The sequence below is a fragment of the Podarcis cretensis genome, assembly GCF_951804945.1.
Source record: "Podarcis cretensis genome assembly, chromosome: 8".
Taxonomy (NCBI): domain Eukaryota; kingdom Metazoa; phylum Chordata; class Lepidosauria; order Squamata; family Lacertidae; genus Podarcis; species Podarcis cretensis.
Window position 1 is genome coordinate 36955829 of NC_137177.1, and position 17149 is coordinate 36972977.

At 45.9% G+C, this 17149-nt stretch overlaps 1 protein-coding gene across 2 annotated transcripts in view; it reads right to left on the bottom strand.

The window, feature by feature from the left end:
* The window catches only part of EPHA10 (EPH receptor A10), a 42326-nt gene extending 30913 nt beyond the window's left edge, over positions 1-11413 (bottom strand). Inside the window, exon 1 of one of the 2 annotated variants that reach the window (XM_079989261.1) lies at positions 11289-11413. Coding sequence is in view for 1 of the 2 variants with exons in the window: in XM_079989260.1 (XP_079845386.1) it covers positions 1222-1282 (61 nt within the window). In the remaining variant the exon portion in view is untranslated. Of the gene's footprint in view, positions 1-1221; positions 1317-11288 lie in introns of those variants that run through there. The other variant, XM_079989260.1, reaches the window with a different exon arrangement.
* Between the last annotated feature and the right edge of the window lie 5736 nt (positions 11414-17149).

Consider the following 17149-nt stretch of genomic DNA (forward strand, 5'->3'; position numbering starts at 1 on the left):
AAAACAAAAGGAAACAAAACACCAGCCTGTTTTATCAAAAGCAGTTCTAGAGCCAAACCGAACAGATGATAGCCATAGCAGGCAGCATATTTGCAGTCAAAAGCTCATCTGGAGGCAGCAGCAAAACCCACAGCTGACAGCAGGCAACAAAGGAGGAGAGGCTTTACCTGGCAGGAGGAACATCCTCTCCCCAGCAAGACTCAAAAGAGGCTCCATCCTCTTATGTACTTCTTGAAGGAAACCTTACTGGACCCTCTTGCTAGGAGCTGCCACTGAAACCACCCTGAGTTGAGGGCTGGCATCTCTGGACGCGGCCTCTCTTGGGCATGGGAGGTTCAGCTCTGTGCAGCAACCAGGACTGTCCCTGCCCGCGGGCAAAGACTGGGATTGGGGAAAGGGGGGTGTCGGAGGCAGCAGGAACAAGGAGCAAGGGAGAGCTGCTTGCCTGAGCCCGGGAGCTGTCGGGAGGGAAGCTTTCTAAACATCTGCGGGGGTGACAAGCCTAGCCCAGAAAGCCGTCGAGGTCGAGCCCCGTTGACGCTGCACGGTCCCGTCCCGTCCCGCCCCCCCCCCCGCCAAGCTGGCCAGCGGCGTCCCTGCCAGGGCCACTGGGCGAGAAGGGGCGCGCCGAGCCCATTGAGGAGAGATGGCGCTCCTCCGCAACCACTTTCCTGCCAGGGCCAGGAAGAGGGTTCCCAAAGCAAGCGAGCGACCTTAAGGACCCCCGACGACCGCTGAGTCTCCCGGCGGGCTCCCCGTTCTCAGCCGCCCCCCAAACACCCTCCGGAGGCGCTGGCGGCAACGTTCCCCGAAGGAGACGGACTTTCCGGCGGCGCAGCGCTCGGAGCAGAGCCAAAGGGAGCCTCCATGTGCCGCCGCAGTCTACCCCTCCGTCCCGTCTGGGCTCGCTCCCTGCAAGCACTCACCCGGCCCACGAAAACACCAAGAAAGGGTTGCGGGAGGCGAGGAAAGGAAGAGGGTGGGGTTTTCTTTGGTTGCTCAACCCCCTGGGGTACCCTGGCGGGGGTTGCGCTTTAGGAAAGCATCGCCCTCCCGCCCTACCCCTCCATGGGGGGGGGCTGATGACCCAGCAGAGCATCCATGCTCGTGGGCACTCTACCTCCGAGAGGTGGCTCTTCTCCAATGGGACTGCCTGGCCCTGGCGGAGGGCGGCGTCCCCTCGGTGGAGCCTCCCTGGCTAGGCGCAGTCCTCCCCCCTACCTTGCTCCGCGGAGGCAGCGCGCACGACCAGCCCGAGGAGGACGAGGCGCGGCAGTGCCATGGCCCCGCGCGCCGGCGAGGCTCCTCATGCTGCCAACACGCTCCAGCCGCCCGCTGCTGCCAGGCAACTGCCTCCGCGCGCCGCCACGCCCACCGACCAATAGGGGTCGGCGGGCGAAGGAGAGAGGCGGGGCGGGCGGGCGGGGTTGCCCGAGGGCGTGGTCAGTAGTTGGTCTACGTCAGTGTTTCCCCCTTTTAGCTAGTATAAAAATCCCATGCCCCCCGCCCCCACCTTGAAACCTGGCTCCCCTTATGTTAAACGACTGCAATACCGGGAGTTTTAATTACAAATCATAGAATTGCAGAGTTGGAAGGGACCCCCCGGGTCATCTAGCCCAGCCGCGCCACCTGCAATGCAGGAATCGTAACGAAAGAATCCGTGACAGATGGTCATCCAGCCTCTGTTGAAAAACCTCCGAGAGAGGAGAATTCGCCGCCTTCCAAAGTTTTGGGGTTTTAAAAATAACAATGAATCAAAGTGCTTACAATTTTTTTAAAAAATCAAAAACTTGACATGAACTTTTAATTTTCTGTTTTAATTATTATTAATCTGTGCACAGATGTTGCATGCTTATCAAATGTCTTTGTTTTAATAGCCATAAGAGCAGGAAGACCAAATTCACAAAGATATTTGGATCAAAACGTCCTTGACAGCTGAATCACACTTGATTCCCCCAAACTCCTCTTGGAGATGCTCTAGCAAGGACTGGAGCGCAGTGATGAAAGGCTTCCTCACAGGGTGCTGTGCAATTGGCAGGATGGTCTGCTCAGTTCCCTCTACCAGAACCATTGAGCTGGAAGGGACCTAGGGGGTCATCTAGTCCAATCCCCTGAAATGCAGGAATATGCAGCTGTCCCGTATGGGGATCAAACCTGCAACCTTGGTGTTATCAGCACCACACTCTAACCAACTGAGCTATCCATTGTGTGCAGAAAAAAGTTGCCAACCTAGGCTGCTTTCCCCAAGGGTTTCTATATGGTCTCAGTCCAGGTCTGGTGACTCCAAGAGGCCTGACTAGGAGATTGAGGCATTTGGTGAGCGAAGCCAAAAGGGATTGATAAATTAGCGTAGTATGAGTTTCCTGGATTGGCTTGCTAATGGAGCTCCTCTGTCTCTCATGCCCAGCTGAAGTGCCAGGGGAGGGAATTGTGAGTGTAGTACTCTTCTAAGAAAACAAAAAATTGTTTAGTTCAGGGCCCAACTACCTGTAGAAACAGAAAACCTATTAATTTTACATCTATAATAATATGCCACCATTGGCTGAGAAGGACCCTAGACCAGCTCTGTTTTGCATTGTCTGCAGAAGAAGGAACATGGGGTGCTAGAGAGGGCAATGATACAAAAACAGGAGGACTTGAAGAGTATTGAGAAGGATATGAGGGGAAAATGCCTGTCTGAAGGTGTAAGTGAAGCAAAGGCTGTTTTTCTGGCCCCAAAGAAAAAGGACACATATTATCATGGCTTCAGCAGTTTAACTCAGCAGAAACTAAGTTGATTTAATCATCTATAGCAGGCATGTCCAACACGTCAATCACGATCTACCGGTTGATTGCGGGGATGTTTGTGGTCGATCACGGTATCACTTATACTAGTGATCTCCTGGGTGATCGTTATTGGTCCCCCAAAAAACCTCAACAACTCTGCTCAATCCTTCCCCCCCAAAAAAGCTCACTGCCAGTTTTTCTATACTGGGAGTAGAGTAGATCGCAGTCTCTTGGGAGCTGGACGTGCCTGATCTATAGAACAATAGAACCATGGAGTTGGAAGTTGCCCAAAGGATCATCTAGTCCAGCTCCTGAAATGCCAGAATCACAGCTGTTGCCAGTTGTTGAAGTGCTTCCTAACTACATCCACCTGGCGTGTGTAATTTCCTCCCCACTTTTCCAGCTGCACAATTGTTGTTTCAACCACACACTAAAAATATCTCCCTTAACTCAAAGATAATTTTATAGGTAATAGCAATGGCATATATAGTATGTGTGAAATTCTCACAATTCACTGCAGCCTGCATGATGCACTACTGTGCTGTATATATTGTACATCACACCAACCGAGAGGTAATGCTGAACTCCTGTGCACCCATGATGGCATGCTGATCATGTAATAAGCGGCACGTGATCTTCACATACCACTTCACACTTTCATATTTTAATTTGGGTGGGTTTGGGTTTTTTTACTTATATTGTACATATTTTTTGGAAGCACTCATCCTCCCCTGCTGATCTTCATACATATACTCCCCTGGTTGAGAAACACTGGTTTTGGTACTCAGATACTGTCAATCAAATAAGCTCATCCATATATTTTTTAAAAAAACAAACAAACACAAAGATTATTTGATGAGGAGGATTAACAAATCTCTTAATGAAGGGACCCTGCCAAGGAGGGTTTTGAACTGTGCTGGATCCAGGAGTGAGCAGGAAGCCAGTGGAAGGATGCATTAAGCTTATATGGTCAGAGTCACAAGAGAGGTGAATCGTTCAGTGGGTTTTGCAGGCTGAAGCTGTACTGAGATAACATCACAAATAGGATGAAGCTTTGGAAAAGTTGCCGTTTAATCCATCCACCCTTGAAGTCATCACATACAAATTGATCCGTCTTTTTCCACTGAAGTAAACTCACATGACCTGCTCTTTGGGGATCTGGTCTTCACATCCACCATCTGCATAATCGTGTGTGCGAGTACAGAGTGCATTTCCATCTGAGTGAGTTAAAACACTTTCCACACATCCAGGGGATTTTGTGGAAGGACTCCCAGATCAGCAGGGAGGGAAAAGAAGGAAAGCAGCCCATCTGCTTCCAGGGGCTGAAGCTGGGGTGGGAGGGGTCAGTGTGGAGGCGAGCGTTGGGAGATCATGAGGGTCCAAGCCTTCCTCTCCATCTGTTCTCTGCTGGCCTTTGAAAGCATATCTTTTAAAACAAACATTTGATTCTGCTGCATCTTAATTTCATTTGAATCTATTTGTGGTTCGTTCTGCCTCTCAGGAGAGCTTTGTTTTATTGATGCTGTGGGGTTTTTTTTTGTGTAACTTCATTCAATTATGAGATAATGATGTTTGTTTTTAGGCTTCCTTTGCCTCTTTGAGCAACTTCTTTTTTTGAGGAGGCAGGAGTAATGATTATATTTCTATAAAATAAGCAACCCTGGTGCTGCAACTCTCACTTCAGGATCAAAAATTCAGTCCTCCTGCTGTGATGAACTGCCACTTCCAAATTAAATGGCTTATATGCCTCCTTTCATTGGGGCCCCATTTGATTAAACATTGAGTACCTGAAGGATACCTGCCTAGAAACCCATGCAGATGTCTGTGCAATGCTGTGGTTTGGACAGAAACCTCATTTTTGGATGGGCAAAAAAGATGCCCTTGGCTTGACACAGCAACTGCATGGCAGGGATGGATTTTTGTATCTCTCAGTTGCTGTGATATTCTCTAAGGTCAGTTCTTTGCATGAGAACAAAAGGGGCCTGCTGGGATAAGGCCCATCTGGTCCAACATCCTGTTCTTATGGTAGCTGACCTGTGGGAAATCAGAGAGCAGGACCCAAGCACATGAGCACCATTGCCTTCTGTGATTTCCAGCAACTGCTGTTCAGAAGCATTGCTGCCTCTGAACATGGAGGGGGAGCATAGCCATCATATATTGTTTATGATCACTTTGGTTATGTTTGTAATTACCGTATGTTGTTTTTCCATGTTGTGCTTGAGCAGGGTTTTTAATATGGAAAGGTGGCATACAGATAAAATGATGTATCAATCACGACGAGTAGCTGTCAATAGTTATAGCCTTATAAGATGGAGGCAGTAATGTTTCTGAATACCAGCTTCTGGAAAATCACAAGAGTGGAAAGGTACTTGAATCCTCCTTGAGGGTTTTCCACAGGCATCTGGTCAGCCATGATGAGATGAGGATGCTGGACTAGGACGGGTCATGGGCCGGATCCAGCACATTCTTCGTAATGTTCCTGTGTTCTTAAGAGGGTGTCAGGGAGACCCAAGGGACCAAGAGCAGCTCCTCTGCCCCCCCCCCCCAATAGGCACAGATTTTCTGAGCTGGTTCTGAAAGAGTGTTTGAAACAACTGTGAAAATAACACTCAGAAATCAATACCAACCCCTAGGAGACTTTAAGGACATAAATTCCAGAGACAGGAGCTGAAAGCCTCCATGGGAGAAGGGGGAAATTGAAGCCACGGGAGTACAGAACAAAACTGACTAGTTTTGCTGACAGATGACTTTTCCCCTAACAAGTGTAAGAGCTGCAAAATGAGTCAGCCAGGTAAAACAGCTGTAGAGGCCCGCCTTGAAGGAAGGAAGGGTACAAAGTGAGCTTGGTGATGGTGGGGCTATGGAGGAGCAGAAAATGGAGCTCAGACAGCCTGACACCCCCCAAATCTCCTCTAGGCTACATCATCATGGAGGCAGATGAGCACTTGTCTTTCCCTAGGGAGTACTGCATCATCATCATCATCATTATTATTATTATTACTATTATTATTATTATTATTATTACTACTACTACTACTGTTATTGGGGACGCGGGTGGCGCTGTGGGTAAAACCTCAGTGCCTAGGACTTGCCGATCGTATGGTCGGCGGTTCAAATCCCCGCGGCGGGGTGAGCTCCCGTCGTTCGGTCCCAGCTCCTGCCCACTTAGCAGTTCGAAAGCACTCTTAAGTGCAAGTAGATAAATAGGTACCGCTTTATAGCGGGAGGGTAAACGGTGTTTCCGTGCGCTGCGCTGGTGCTGGCTCGCCAGCTGCAGCTTCGTCACACTGGCCACGTGACCTGGAAGTGTCTTTGGACAGCGCCGGCTCACGGCCTCTAAAGCGAGATGAGCACGCAACCCCAGAGTCGGACACGACTGGCCCGTATGGGCAGGGGTACCTTTACCTTTACCTTTACTACTGTTATTATTATTATTAATACCCCACCCATCTGGCTAGGTTTCCCCAGCCACTGTGGGCGGCTTCCAACAAAATATTAAAAATACAATAAAGCATCAGACATTAAAAACTTCCCTAAATAGAGCTGCCTTCAGATGTCTTCTAAAAGTCAGTTGTTTTTTTCCTTGACATCTGATGGGAGGGCATTCCACAGGGCAGTCACCACAACCAAGAGGCCCTCTGCCTGGTTCCCTGTAACTTTGCTTCTCGCCATGAGGGAACTGCCAGAAGGCCCTCAGAGCTGGACCTCAGTGTCCGAGCTGAATGATGGGGGTAGAGACACTCCTTTAGGTATAAGACCAAGAGCTGAAGCAGAACAGGGAAGCCCCATTACTAAGCCTCAGAGAGATTCCCCCCCCCCCATCAATCCCAGGAGGCAGGATTTGACAGGCTTAATCCACTCTGGAGGTTCCTTGCCTGCAAATTTCACCCGCATATCTGAAAAGAAAAAAGGATGCAGGCATTTTTAGATCCCCTGTTACAATAAACACGGGTGAAATAGAGCCTCACCAGAACAAATTCAGACCAGAATAATGAATTAAATTGGGACAAGGCAGAGAGCATACAAAACATATTGGTAGGCCTCTCAATGCTACAGATACAAGCCTGGATTAAGCTTCCAGAGAGATCCAGATTTTTCTAGGAATTTGTGGTGTTTGTACCCTATTTTCACTTGCTAGGGAGTTGCCCCCTTTTCTCTACCTGTTGTAGCTGCATCCATCCCAAAATAAGACTCAGACTTTTTTCTCCCTGGGCAAATGACTGACTGGTGCTGCTTCTGTTGAGTCAGCGCCGATTGAAATGAAGAGAATGAACCTCTCTGGGGAGCTCTTTGTCCTATGAGACATGAGACAATGCAATCCCCAGACAGGTAATTGGTATCTGAGAGACAATTGACAGGGATTAGGGGTAAACAAAGGGAATCAATTATCTGATAAGAGGGTTTAGGTGCTGACACACAATGGAATCAAAATTATCTGTGTCATGGATCAAAGAGAGAATTCCATCCTTACCTGAGACAGCTCCTGCCCGCCCACTATTGCAGAAGGCAAGAGGAGGGAGTTATCTGTCAGAAACTGGTACCCTGACTGCTGCCATATGGGACAGACAAAATAAAGTCCTTCTTCATGCTGTGTGTGTAGTTAAACTATGGAACTCCCTCCCACAGGAGGTAGTGGTGGGCGCCAACCAAGATGGCTTGAAAAGAGAATTAGACCAATTCATGGAGGAGAGGGCTATCAATGGCTCCACAGTGTGAGACAGCAATGTTTCTGAATACCAGTTGCTGGAAACCACAGGAGGGGAGAGGGCTCTTGTGCATGGGTGCTGCTTGTGGGTTTCCCATTGGGGCATCGACTTAGCCGCTGTGAGAAGAGGGTGCTGGACTAGATGAGCATTGGCCTGAGCCCACAGGTGTAGCACCCTGCTTGTGGTTAACGCTTAGCTGGAATGAAATATTCAACGCAGCAATAGAGAAATTAAAATAATAATTTTTTTGTCAGACAAATAAATATGAGGCACAGTGGTATATGGTTACCAAGCTCTGGCCTGGCCTCCTGCCATTCTGGCCAGCACTTATATTTCCTTAATCCAGCCCCCTTGCTCCTCCTGTGGCTGCCTCTGTCCAATCAGCCTGGTTAAAATTCCTATTGGCTGTTTGCTAGAACCAATCACAAAAGATACACCCATTTCCTTCTGTCCTTTTATGGGAATCAAAAAGCCATATATTCTTCTATCTATAAATGACAAATAAGTAGTAATATATCTTACATGTGTCTCAACAAGGAACCTTAATTACCAGCTCACCTCTTGCCCTCCTTGCCCTATTGCCTTCCAAAACAGATGGTTAATCTTGAATTTTTATCTTAAACATATGTCAAGGATTTTGAGTTCACATCAACATTGAGAGATCTCCTTCATTTGAAGGTTTCTAAACAAAAGGCCTGACAACCATATATCAGGAGTGCTCGATGGCGTCTCCTGTCTAGCAGGAGGCTGGGCTGGTGGCTGACTTAATTTCAGGATAGTTACAACTCTTACAACTATATGAAATAAGAATCTAGCATTTCTTAAATCCTTTGCATAATTATATTTAAGCTAATATATTTAATACATAAATAACCTTTTAAAAGGAAAAGAAATCTTAAAAGGATCTTAGTTTAAGAAAGAAACAGCTTTAGAAAAGACTTCCCAAAAATGCTCTCTTTCTGCCAGCCAGACCAGTTGCTTTTCAATTTGTTCTTGGCCTTTTTAACCTTAGGAAGAAGATATGGCTCATTTTACTATTTATCAACCCTTAATTTGTAGGGTCAGTGTAACCTTGGCTCTCAGCCTGTAATTCCCTTTTTACGACTTTGAGAATTGTTTTCTGCTATAAATCAGGGGGGCCCCTTGTCTAGGAGAAAAACATTTTGCCAAGGTTCTTAGGCAGCTGGTCTTCTGCCTGGCATAAAACATTTGAAAATCTTTAAGCTCATTTTAAAATACAAGCCCTGATTAAACATATAAGCTTTAATAAAAATGCAGGCTTATGATTAGATGCCTCACAGGCTCGTCTTGTGTTCTTAGGACTAACACAATTTAGACAGGAGCTGGGGTTCTGGGCTACCGAACTCTCTCAATCTCTGTCTCTTTCTCTGTCTGTCTCTCTCTGCCGGCCTATAAAAGACACCTGTGTGGACCATAGCTTAAGAGGAATCTGCCCCACGTCCCTACAGCTAGTGACCTTAAGGGCCCCCCAAAAGCAGCTTACAGTATTACAGTTCTACATCTTATTGGTATAAGCCCGGCTTCGGCTTCGGCTGGGGAGCACAGGATATAAATAAATTTTTATTTTATTATTATTTATTATAACAATTTTAAGGGGCAGGGAGATCATGAAGCACAATTGCAATTGCTTTCTGGAGTTACCAGTTGATGGTTGTAAGGATTCCCCCCCCCCAAAAAAAAAAATCTCTTTCCAAAGTTCAGGTGAACCTAACCTGTTGATGTAATATGTCAAGGGATAGTGATGGGCATTCTCCACTGAACACTGGGGGTGCAGACAGTGCCTTAAACTGAACCAGGCCATTAGTCCATCCAGTGTAGTAATGTCTATTATTACTGGCAGCAGATCTCCAGGATTTCAGATGGAGCCATTCCCAGTCCTACCTTGGGGTGCCAGGGATTAAACAAGGGACCTTCTGCATACAGAACAGGTGAGATACGACAGCCCTTTCCCAGTTAAGCTTTCTCAGCATCTGAAAAGTCAGCCTGCGGCAGGCATTGCAACCTAGAGGGATGGGAGGGGGTCCCTAAGCAGCAGACAGCCCCAGTGGCTGCCTAATGAAGAGAAATAATTAGCACCAGCACTTCCTAGGTCTGGTGGCCCTTCCTCCCTTTCCTTCCAAGAGGCTGTATTTACACTGCCTTTGCATTCCTTTGAATCTTCCTTCCTGTATGTCTGTGAGTTAGGAAGCCTGTGGCAGGTTCTAATGGTGGTTTTGCAAATATAATGCTAATTGCTAGATTTTGCAATGAGAAGTGCAGTGCGCAGCAGTACTTCTGTGCCCAGCTGAGCTGCTTCCTACAGGACTCTCTTGCTGAAGCTGTAAACACTTGGAGCCTGAATGGTGTTTATTGGCACAAAAAGACCCAGGAGAGGGGTGCTGAGCACCATTGGCTTTGATAGCATCAGACAGAGCACAGCCCAGGCTGAAATAAAAGTCAGTGTTGGGGTAAATGAATGGGAGCAGCATAGGATGATGGGCCAGGGGGGGCATTTGATGTGTGCATATAAAACACATAAAGAAACAAAGACATCATGGCAAGAGCAGTAGTGCCAGAATTTATCCCAAGGTGAAAGCAAATGACAACAGCAGACCTAGAATGAGGGGAGGGCTCTGATTCCTCATGCCCTCATCCAGGTATCTCTCTAGGAATCAGCAGAGGGACCTTGGCAGGTCGGCAAGGGAGCCTGTCCCTGGGCAAGGACTTGCTTCTTTGCTATGGCTACAATTCCACCAGAAACAGTAGAAGGGTGACTTTAGGGAGATACAGTTTTCCTCCACCACCTATAGGCCTGGACGACCACCTGCAGCTGAAGCATGAAGCATCTGCCTGGAGTGACAACAGGACACAGGGCACCCAAGCAAACAGGCAGCTCCCTCTCTCTCTGAAACCTTCATAAGAACATAAGGAGAGCCTGCTGGATCAGGCCAATGACCCATCTAGTCCGGCATCCTCTCCTCACAGTGGCCAACCAGATGCCCATTATGGAAAACTCACAAGTGGGATCTGAACATAAGAGCAACTCTCCCCTCCTGTAGTTTCCAGCAACTGGCATTCAGAAGCACTGCTGTGGAGACAAAGAATAGCCATCATGGCTAGCAGCCATCAGTATCTCTCTCCTCCATGAATTCATCTAATCCTCTTTTAAAGCCATCTGAGTTTAGGGCCATCATTGCCTCCTGCAGGAGCAAGTTCCACACTCTCTGTTAACTCTCTGTTGCATGAAGAAGTCCTTTTTTTTATGTGTCCTGAATCTTCCAACATCCAGTTCACTGGATGTTCATGAGTTCTAGTGTTATGAGAAGGAGGGGAGAGGGACTTTTCTCTTTCCGCTTTCTCCATGCCATGACTAATTGTAGAAACATCTATCATGCTGCTTCTTAGTCACCTTTTCTCTAAAAGTTCCCAATGCTGCAACCTTTCTTCATAGGGGAGTCGCTCCACCCCCTTAATTGTTTGGGTCGCCCCTTTCTGAATCTTCTCCAACTCTACAATATCCTTCTTGAGGTGAGGAGACCAGAACTGTACACACTATTCCAAATACAGTCACACCCCATAGATTTGTAGAATAGCATTATGGCATTGGCAGTTTTATTTCCAATTCCTTCCCTAATGATCCCTAGCATGGATTTTGCTTTTTTCACATCCACTGCACACTGCATTAACGTCTTCACTGAACTATCCCCAATGACCTGAAGGTCTCCAGCTTCTTCATCCCCAGCTCCTTTCCTCACTTTCTCAAGCAGGCCTGTCTCACCAGAGAACTGCTGCTGCTGCCTACTCCTTCCTTCTCACCCGCAGCCACCTTTAGGCCGATGAAACCCTCAGGAGGGCAAAATCCAGAGAGACGCTCAGGCAGCTCTCTTCCTGCAGAAGTGACATGATCTAAGAGCTGAGCTTTTTTCTTTCTTCCTGCTTTGCCAACTGGGAGATGATCCAGTTTTTTAAGCCTGCAAAAGAGATAGTAATTAACAAGTCTCTTTCTTCACTCACAAAGGATGTCAAGGAGGTTGGAGGAAAAGCGGGCGTATTGGTGATGTTCTCCGCAGGAAGGCAAAGGTCAGGAGACGGGGCCAGGGAGCTGAGCTCTTCCTCCCCAAGAGGAACCATTTGCTCAGCTCTCTCCTTCAGAGATGAGAGGCTGAGTTTGACTTTCAACATCTGAAAGCCAAGCCAAGGGAGATGCTCCACATTAATGGATTAATTCCAGAGAAAGTTTTGCTGATCTGTGCACACTCTGGAGTTGAGCAATGTTGCTGTGGAGCCACAAGTCTGGGAGCTGATTTCTTAATTTAAACATTCATTGCCCTACCTTTCCTCAATGAACCCAAGGTGACTAGCTGCATACCTTAAAACGATCACTTTATCTTTCTAGCAACATGCTTCTCATTTTTTAAAAAGCATTCCTTACTATTTGTTTGCATGTGGGGTTTTTATGGGGGGGGGGTTGCCTGTTTGTGTGCCTTTTTGTTTTCCTGTTTGGGCCAGACTCCTATTTGTTTTTGGAAGGAAGCCTTCTTGCCTCTAATGACTTCTTTGACTGGTATCCTCATGGCTCTGGTTGTCCCCTTCCTGATCTGAGGTTTACATTCCAGCTGAGATTGTAATATTGTATGTATGTAGGGAGGGGCCAACATGGCGCCGAGGTAAGACGCGCTTACCGGTGCTCTTCGGACTTCTTTTAATCTTCTTTTAATCTTGTATATTTTATCTTAACTGACCCAGTCAGTTTTTGAAGTATTTTATAATTGCTGCAGCCGCATGCTATGGAAACTCTCTGAGAGATTTGGCCCTGCTCCAGACTGCTGCAGCCTGCTCTTTGTTTCTCTCTTATCAGCGAGCCGGCCTCAGCTGCTAAAAGAGTTGAGACATTATTTTAATTTATTTTAATCCTTCCCTATCCAGCCCCAGCAAAGCCCTTCTTGTTATCTAAATGTCCGGAGGGTTTACTCCCCACGCCGTCACTCTCCTCAAGTCTGTCCGATAATAAGGAAAACGGGTGACAGCTAATTTATTGCCAACTCCGTGTTATGCTCTGAACTATAAGCTATCAAATTACAAACAGCCACCCCAAATCTTGCCTCAATTTGGACTTCAGTCTACAGCTGGGTGGAGTTTTTTGACTTCCTAAGAGACATAGTTTCTGAAACAGGAAGAATAACCCCTGACTGGTAACAAAGATTTACAAATGGTACTTACTAGGAAGAAACGTAAGGACCTGGGGATAGCGACAAGTCCATTGTTCCAGGAGTGTTATGAGAAACAGAGTAAAATCACGCAATACTTTTCACATACAAGGGACAACGAGAATGGAAATGGAAACGAGCAAAAGATGGCTGAGATGATTGAGTCGAAGCAGGATGAGGCCCTTCTTTTTTCCTCTGCTGCTCAAGATCACTCAACCTTCTCTAGAGGAATACAGGACTCGGAGAATAACAACCAAAATAGAAATACAATGAGCCTGGCCCATGAAATAGTCTTGGCTGAGATATTATCCTCAGAGTTACAGGAAGAAACCCGAAACTCCCAGAAAACCCAGACTTCATCTATGGGCTCCCAGACGGAAAACAATGACTGCTATCCTCAGGACTGGCTGCTCTCTATAAATCTCGATCTGGCAGCTATGAAAAAATATTTAACAATAACAAATGGGCTGCTCCTGACACTAGTGGAAAATTATTCCCTCCAAGCTAAAGGCTCAGAATCTCATGGTGTTGACCCACCAACCATCCCTCAAGAGTCAGAATATACAAAGCAACCAGCAACCAGCAAGTGCACACAAGGATCATCAGTGGAAAATCATTTATACCAAGGAAAGGACATAGGGTTGTATGTCTCTGTCCCCAAAACTGAATCTCCTACCCAAGTAAATCAAAAGAAGCGAGGTATCAGTAAGAGATCCCATAAGAAGAAAGCTGAAACTAAAAAGAAAAGTAAGAACATAAAAACTACAAGGAAATCTGTCATAAACCGACGTGCATGTAAAGTATGTTGGAAAAGACTATATAAGCTGATTCCAACAAAATCAAAAACAAACTCTAACAAACCTGCTACACACGGCAGCAGAGAGAACAACAGTGTGGATCCAGGAAAAAAGATCCAGCTGAAGTCCTTGAAAGAAACACCATTGCTGCCCAACAAAATAAGTGAGGTAACGGAATCACTACCCGGGTGCTCTATGCTGAAACCTCAAGGACCCATAAATATTAAAGAAGACCCACCCCATACCATTAATTATGGCAGATCTCAAGATGAGCCAGTAGCAGGGCAAGATCTGTCCCAGGATAAAGGATGGAAACTGATACTGGCAGATAGGAAGTTGGCTTTTCTAAACTACCCGAAGCCAAAGGGCTTCCTCACACAGAAAGAACGCTCGGTGCATTTTGTGAATACTTTAGATGATATGCTGCCAGGGAAAATAAAATTAAATGACATTATCTCAGTAGATTTCATATTCTACAATGGATACTCCCTGCGAGTGATTGCCTCCTTCAAAGATCAAAACTTGGCTAAATATATATATAGATTAAGACATTTGCTGTTAAAGAAAAGGATAACGGTAACAAGATATTTTGAAAACAGCACATGTTTGAATTTGTTTTCTGATGATCTTACGACAGCTGAGATAAGATTTACTTGTAAAGCAAAGGAGGAGAGAGGACACTCAAAAGACAAACTGGAACATACTGAGCAAGGGTCCCTGAAACTAAGACAGGAGATGAGACTGCCTAATGAGGGGACTGATAACTTTTATCCAGAAGAAAAGGCATTAATAAATCAGTTTGGATTGTTGCCTTTCCTTGCCCAATCTGAGATCTTGGGAAGATTGGAGACCCTTAGAAATAAGCTAACAGAGATGAATGTTCAGGAAAAAGTAAGAGAGAAAGACCCGGCAACGGACCAATTAAAGAAAGAGAACCTCCTTGAAAAAGCCAAGACAGACCCCATGAAAGATTACTCCTATAATACCTCTGCAACTGCAGAGATAAACCTGTTAACAATAGATCTAACACAGAGCGCAAGGGACAACAACAAACTACCATCTAAGAAGGAAACCATCCCCATGGCAACCATGAAAGACTACCCTTACAATATCTCTGCAGCTGCAGAGATAAATCTGACAGCAACAGATCTAACACAGTGCGTAAGGGACAGCAACAAACTACCATCTAAGAAGGAAACCATCCCTATGACAACTACAACGCGCTCTTGGACTAGCATGAGATACCTGGATGAGGATGAACTTGGTATCAGACAAATAGAACACCCTAAGGTAGATTCGCCAAAAAAAGGAGTACTGATCACTAATGTTAGCACGCTGCACCCTTCAATCGATTCCATTGAGTATCTGGGTGATAATACATCTATGGACATTGCCAAAATGAACAAAATTCAACCAATAAATAAAAAGATAGGCCCTAAAAACCTTTTAAAGGCAAATTGACTAAGATCAACTTTTGGCAAGACAACGTGCAACCTTGCCCTGCTAACTTGGAATATTGCAGGTTGGCAAAAGAGGACTTCTGACCAATCCTTTGCTAAATATATTCAGAGACATGACATTGTGTTTCTCCAGGAGACCTGGAGCACAAGTGAAGTGGAGTTAAATGGCTTTTCTGCGTTCTCCCTCCCAGGTCTCTTAAGTACTAGAGGGGGGCGAGTTAAAGGTGGGTTAGTTACTTTAATCTCAACAAGGCTAAGGGCCATATTTAAAAAACTAGACCCACTAGCCCATCTGGCCACAGCTGTGCAAGTACAGTGGAGAACCCACAGCTTGCTGCTGATTAACGTATACCTACCCCCACAAAGAGAGAAAAGATTGATAAGAAATACCTGGGCTCAGTTAGAACAGTATCTTGACAAACTATCAAATCAATTTCCTGATGCCTCTGTAGTGGTGGCAGGCGACCTAAATGCCAGAACTGGACAATCTGATGAGGCCTTGTATGCCCATTTCCATGAAACAGCCCCCATTATAGAGGAAGCCTACTCAATACCAGCTAGAACCTCAAAGGATAAAGGCTGCAATTATGCCGGCTTATGCCTATTACACTTGGTCAACAAGTTGGACTTGGTTATACTGAATGGCCGTACTGAGGGGGAGAAGGTCGGAGAATTTACATTTATATCTAATAATGGCGCCTCCACAATTGATTATATAATCGTGTCGTATGATCTTCAAAACAAAGTTTTGGAATGCAAAGTGGAGGAGCGCTTAGACAGTGACCATCTGCCATTAAGTGCACTCGTAGTTGCGGGAAAGGATTTATCCTGCGCTGAGAAAATCGAACATTCGAGCCCTACAGCTTTGGAGCTCAGATATTCTCGTATCAGATGGACAGATGAACTGCATAAGGAAATTTCAAGTAGGCTGTGTTCAAAGGAATTCCTCATTAAGAGAGATAACCTTATAACTTCCTCAAGCCATGAATTAAAAATAAATTTATTTCAGGAGTTAATTTCACTCCTTCAAGATTCCCTGAAGGAAAAAAGGAACAGGTCAAGTAGGCAATCCTCAGTATATAAAAACTCCAAACCCTGGTTTGATCAAGAATGTCAGGACATGAAGCTAAACTTACTGAAAAAATACAAGAATTATAGATCTGCCAACCTACCCCAACTCCCCATGGTCTGGTTTGAAGATAAACGAAATTATAAAATCCTGATCAAAAACAAAAAACTCCTGGCACAGAAAAGAGAATGGAAATGCCTAATAGATGCATCCAGAGAGAGAGACTCGGCCACCTTCTGGAGAATGGTAGCAAATGGAGTGCGATCTACCTCCTCAGAAGTGGAGTATACTATACCTGCAGGGACATGGGAGGCATTTTTCCAATCTTCATATTCAGCTCTGCCTTTGACACAGCCACTAACACAGTGTGAGGCAGGTGACGAGTGGCCTCCGGTGTCGGTTGCGGAGGTCAGGAGGCTTATTCAGGCACTCAAACACAGAAAAGCCCCGGGAGCAGATAATATCTCTCCTGAGCTTCTTAAAGCCAATGTTGACTGGTGGGCCCCAGTCCTTGCCAGCCTATTCACCAGCATAGATCAAACAGCAATAATACCAGAGGACTGGGGATTGGCAATCATCGTTCCCATATTCAAGAAAGGCTGTAAACTTGATCCAGCCAATTACAGACCAATCAGTCTCTTAAGCATCATCAGCAAACTCTATGCAACTCACTTACGTGGAAAGTTTGCGGACTGGCTGGAACGGGAGCACATCCTTAAGGAAGCCCAGGCTGGTTTCAGGGCACATAGATCAACTCTAGACCAAGGACTGGTATTGCAACATCTAGTGGAGAAATACACCTCAAAGAAAGGAGGCTCCCTCTATGTAGCCTTTATAGACTTCAAATCAGCTTTCGATTTGATACCCCGGCACAGACTTTGGGAAAAATTAAATGCCACAAACATCGACAGACGTCTTTTGCTTCTCATCCGTAGATTACATGAAAATACTCGGATCCGTGTTAGATGCGACCGTTATGGGAACCTATCAAAGGAAATCCAAAGTTTCCATGGTGTCAAGCAAGGCTGTGTTCTTGCCCCTATTCTATTTAATTTCTATATAAACTCCTTAGTCGGAAAGATGGAGGAAGCAAGTACTCACCCCCCAAACCTAAATAATATACCAATTCCAGTCCTTTTGTACG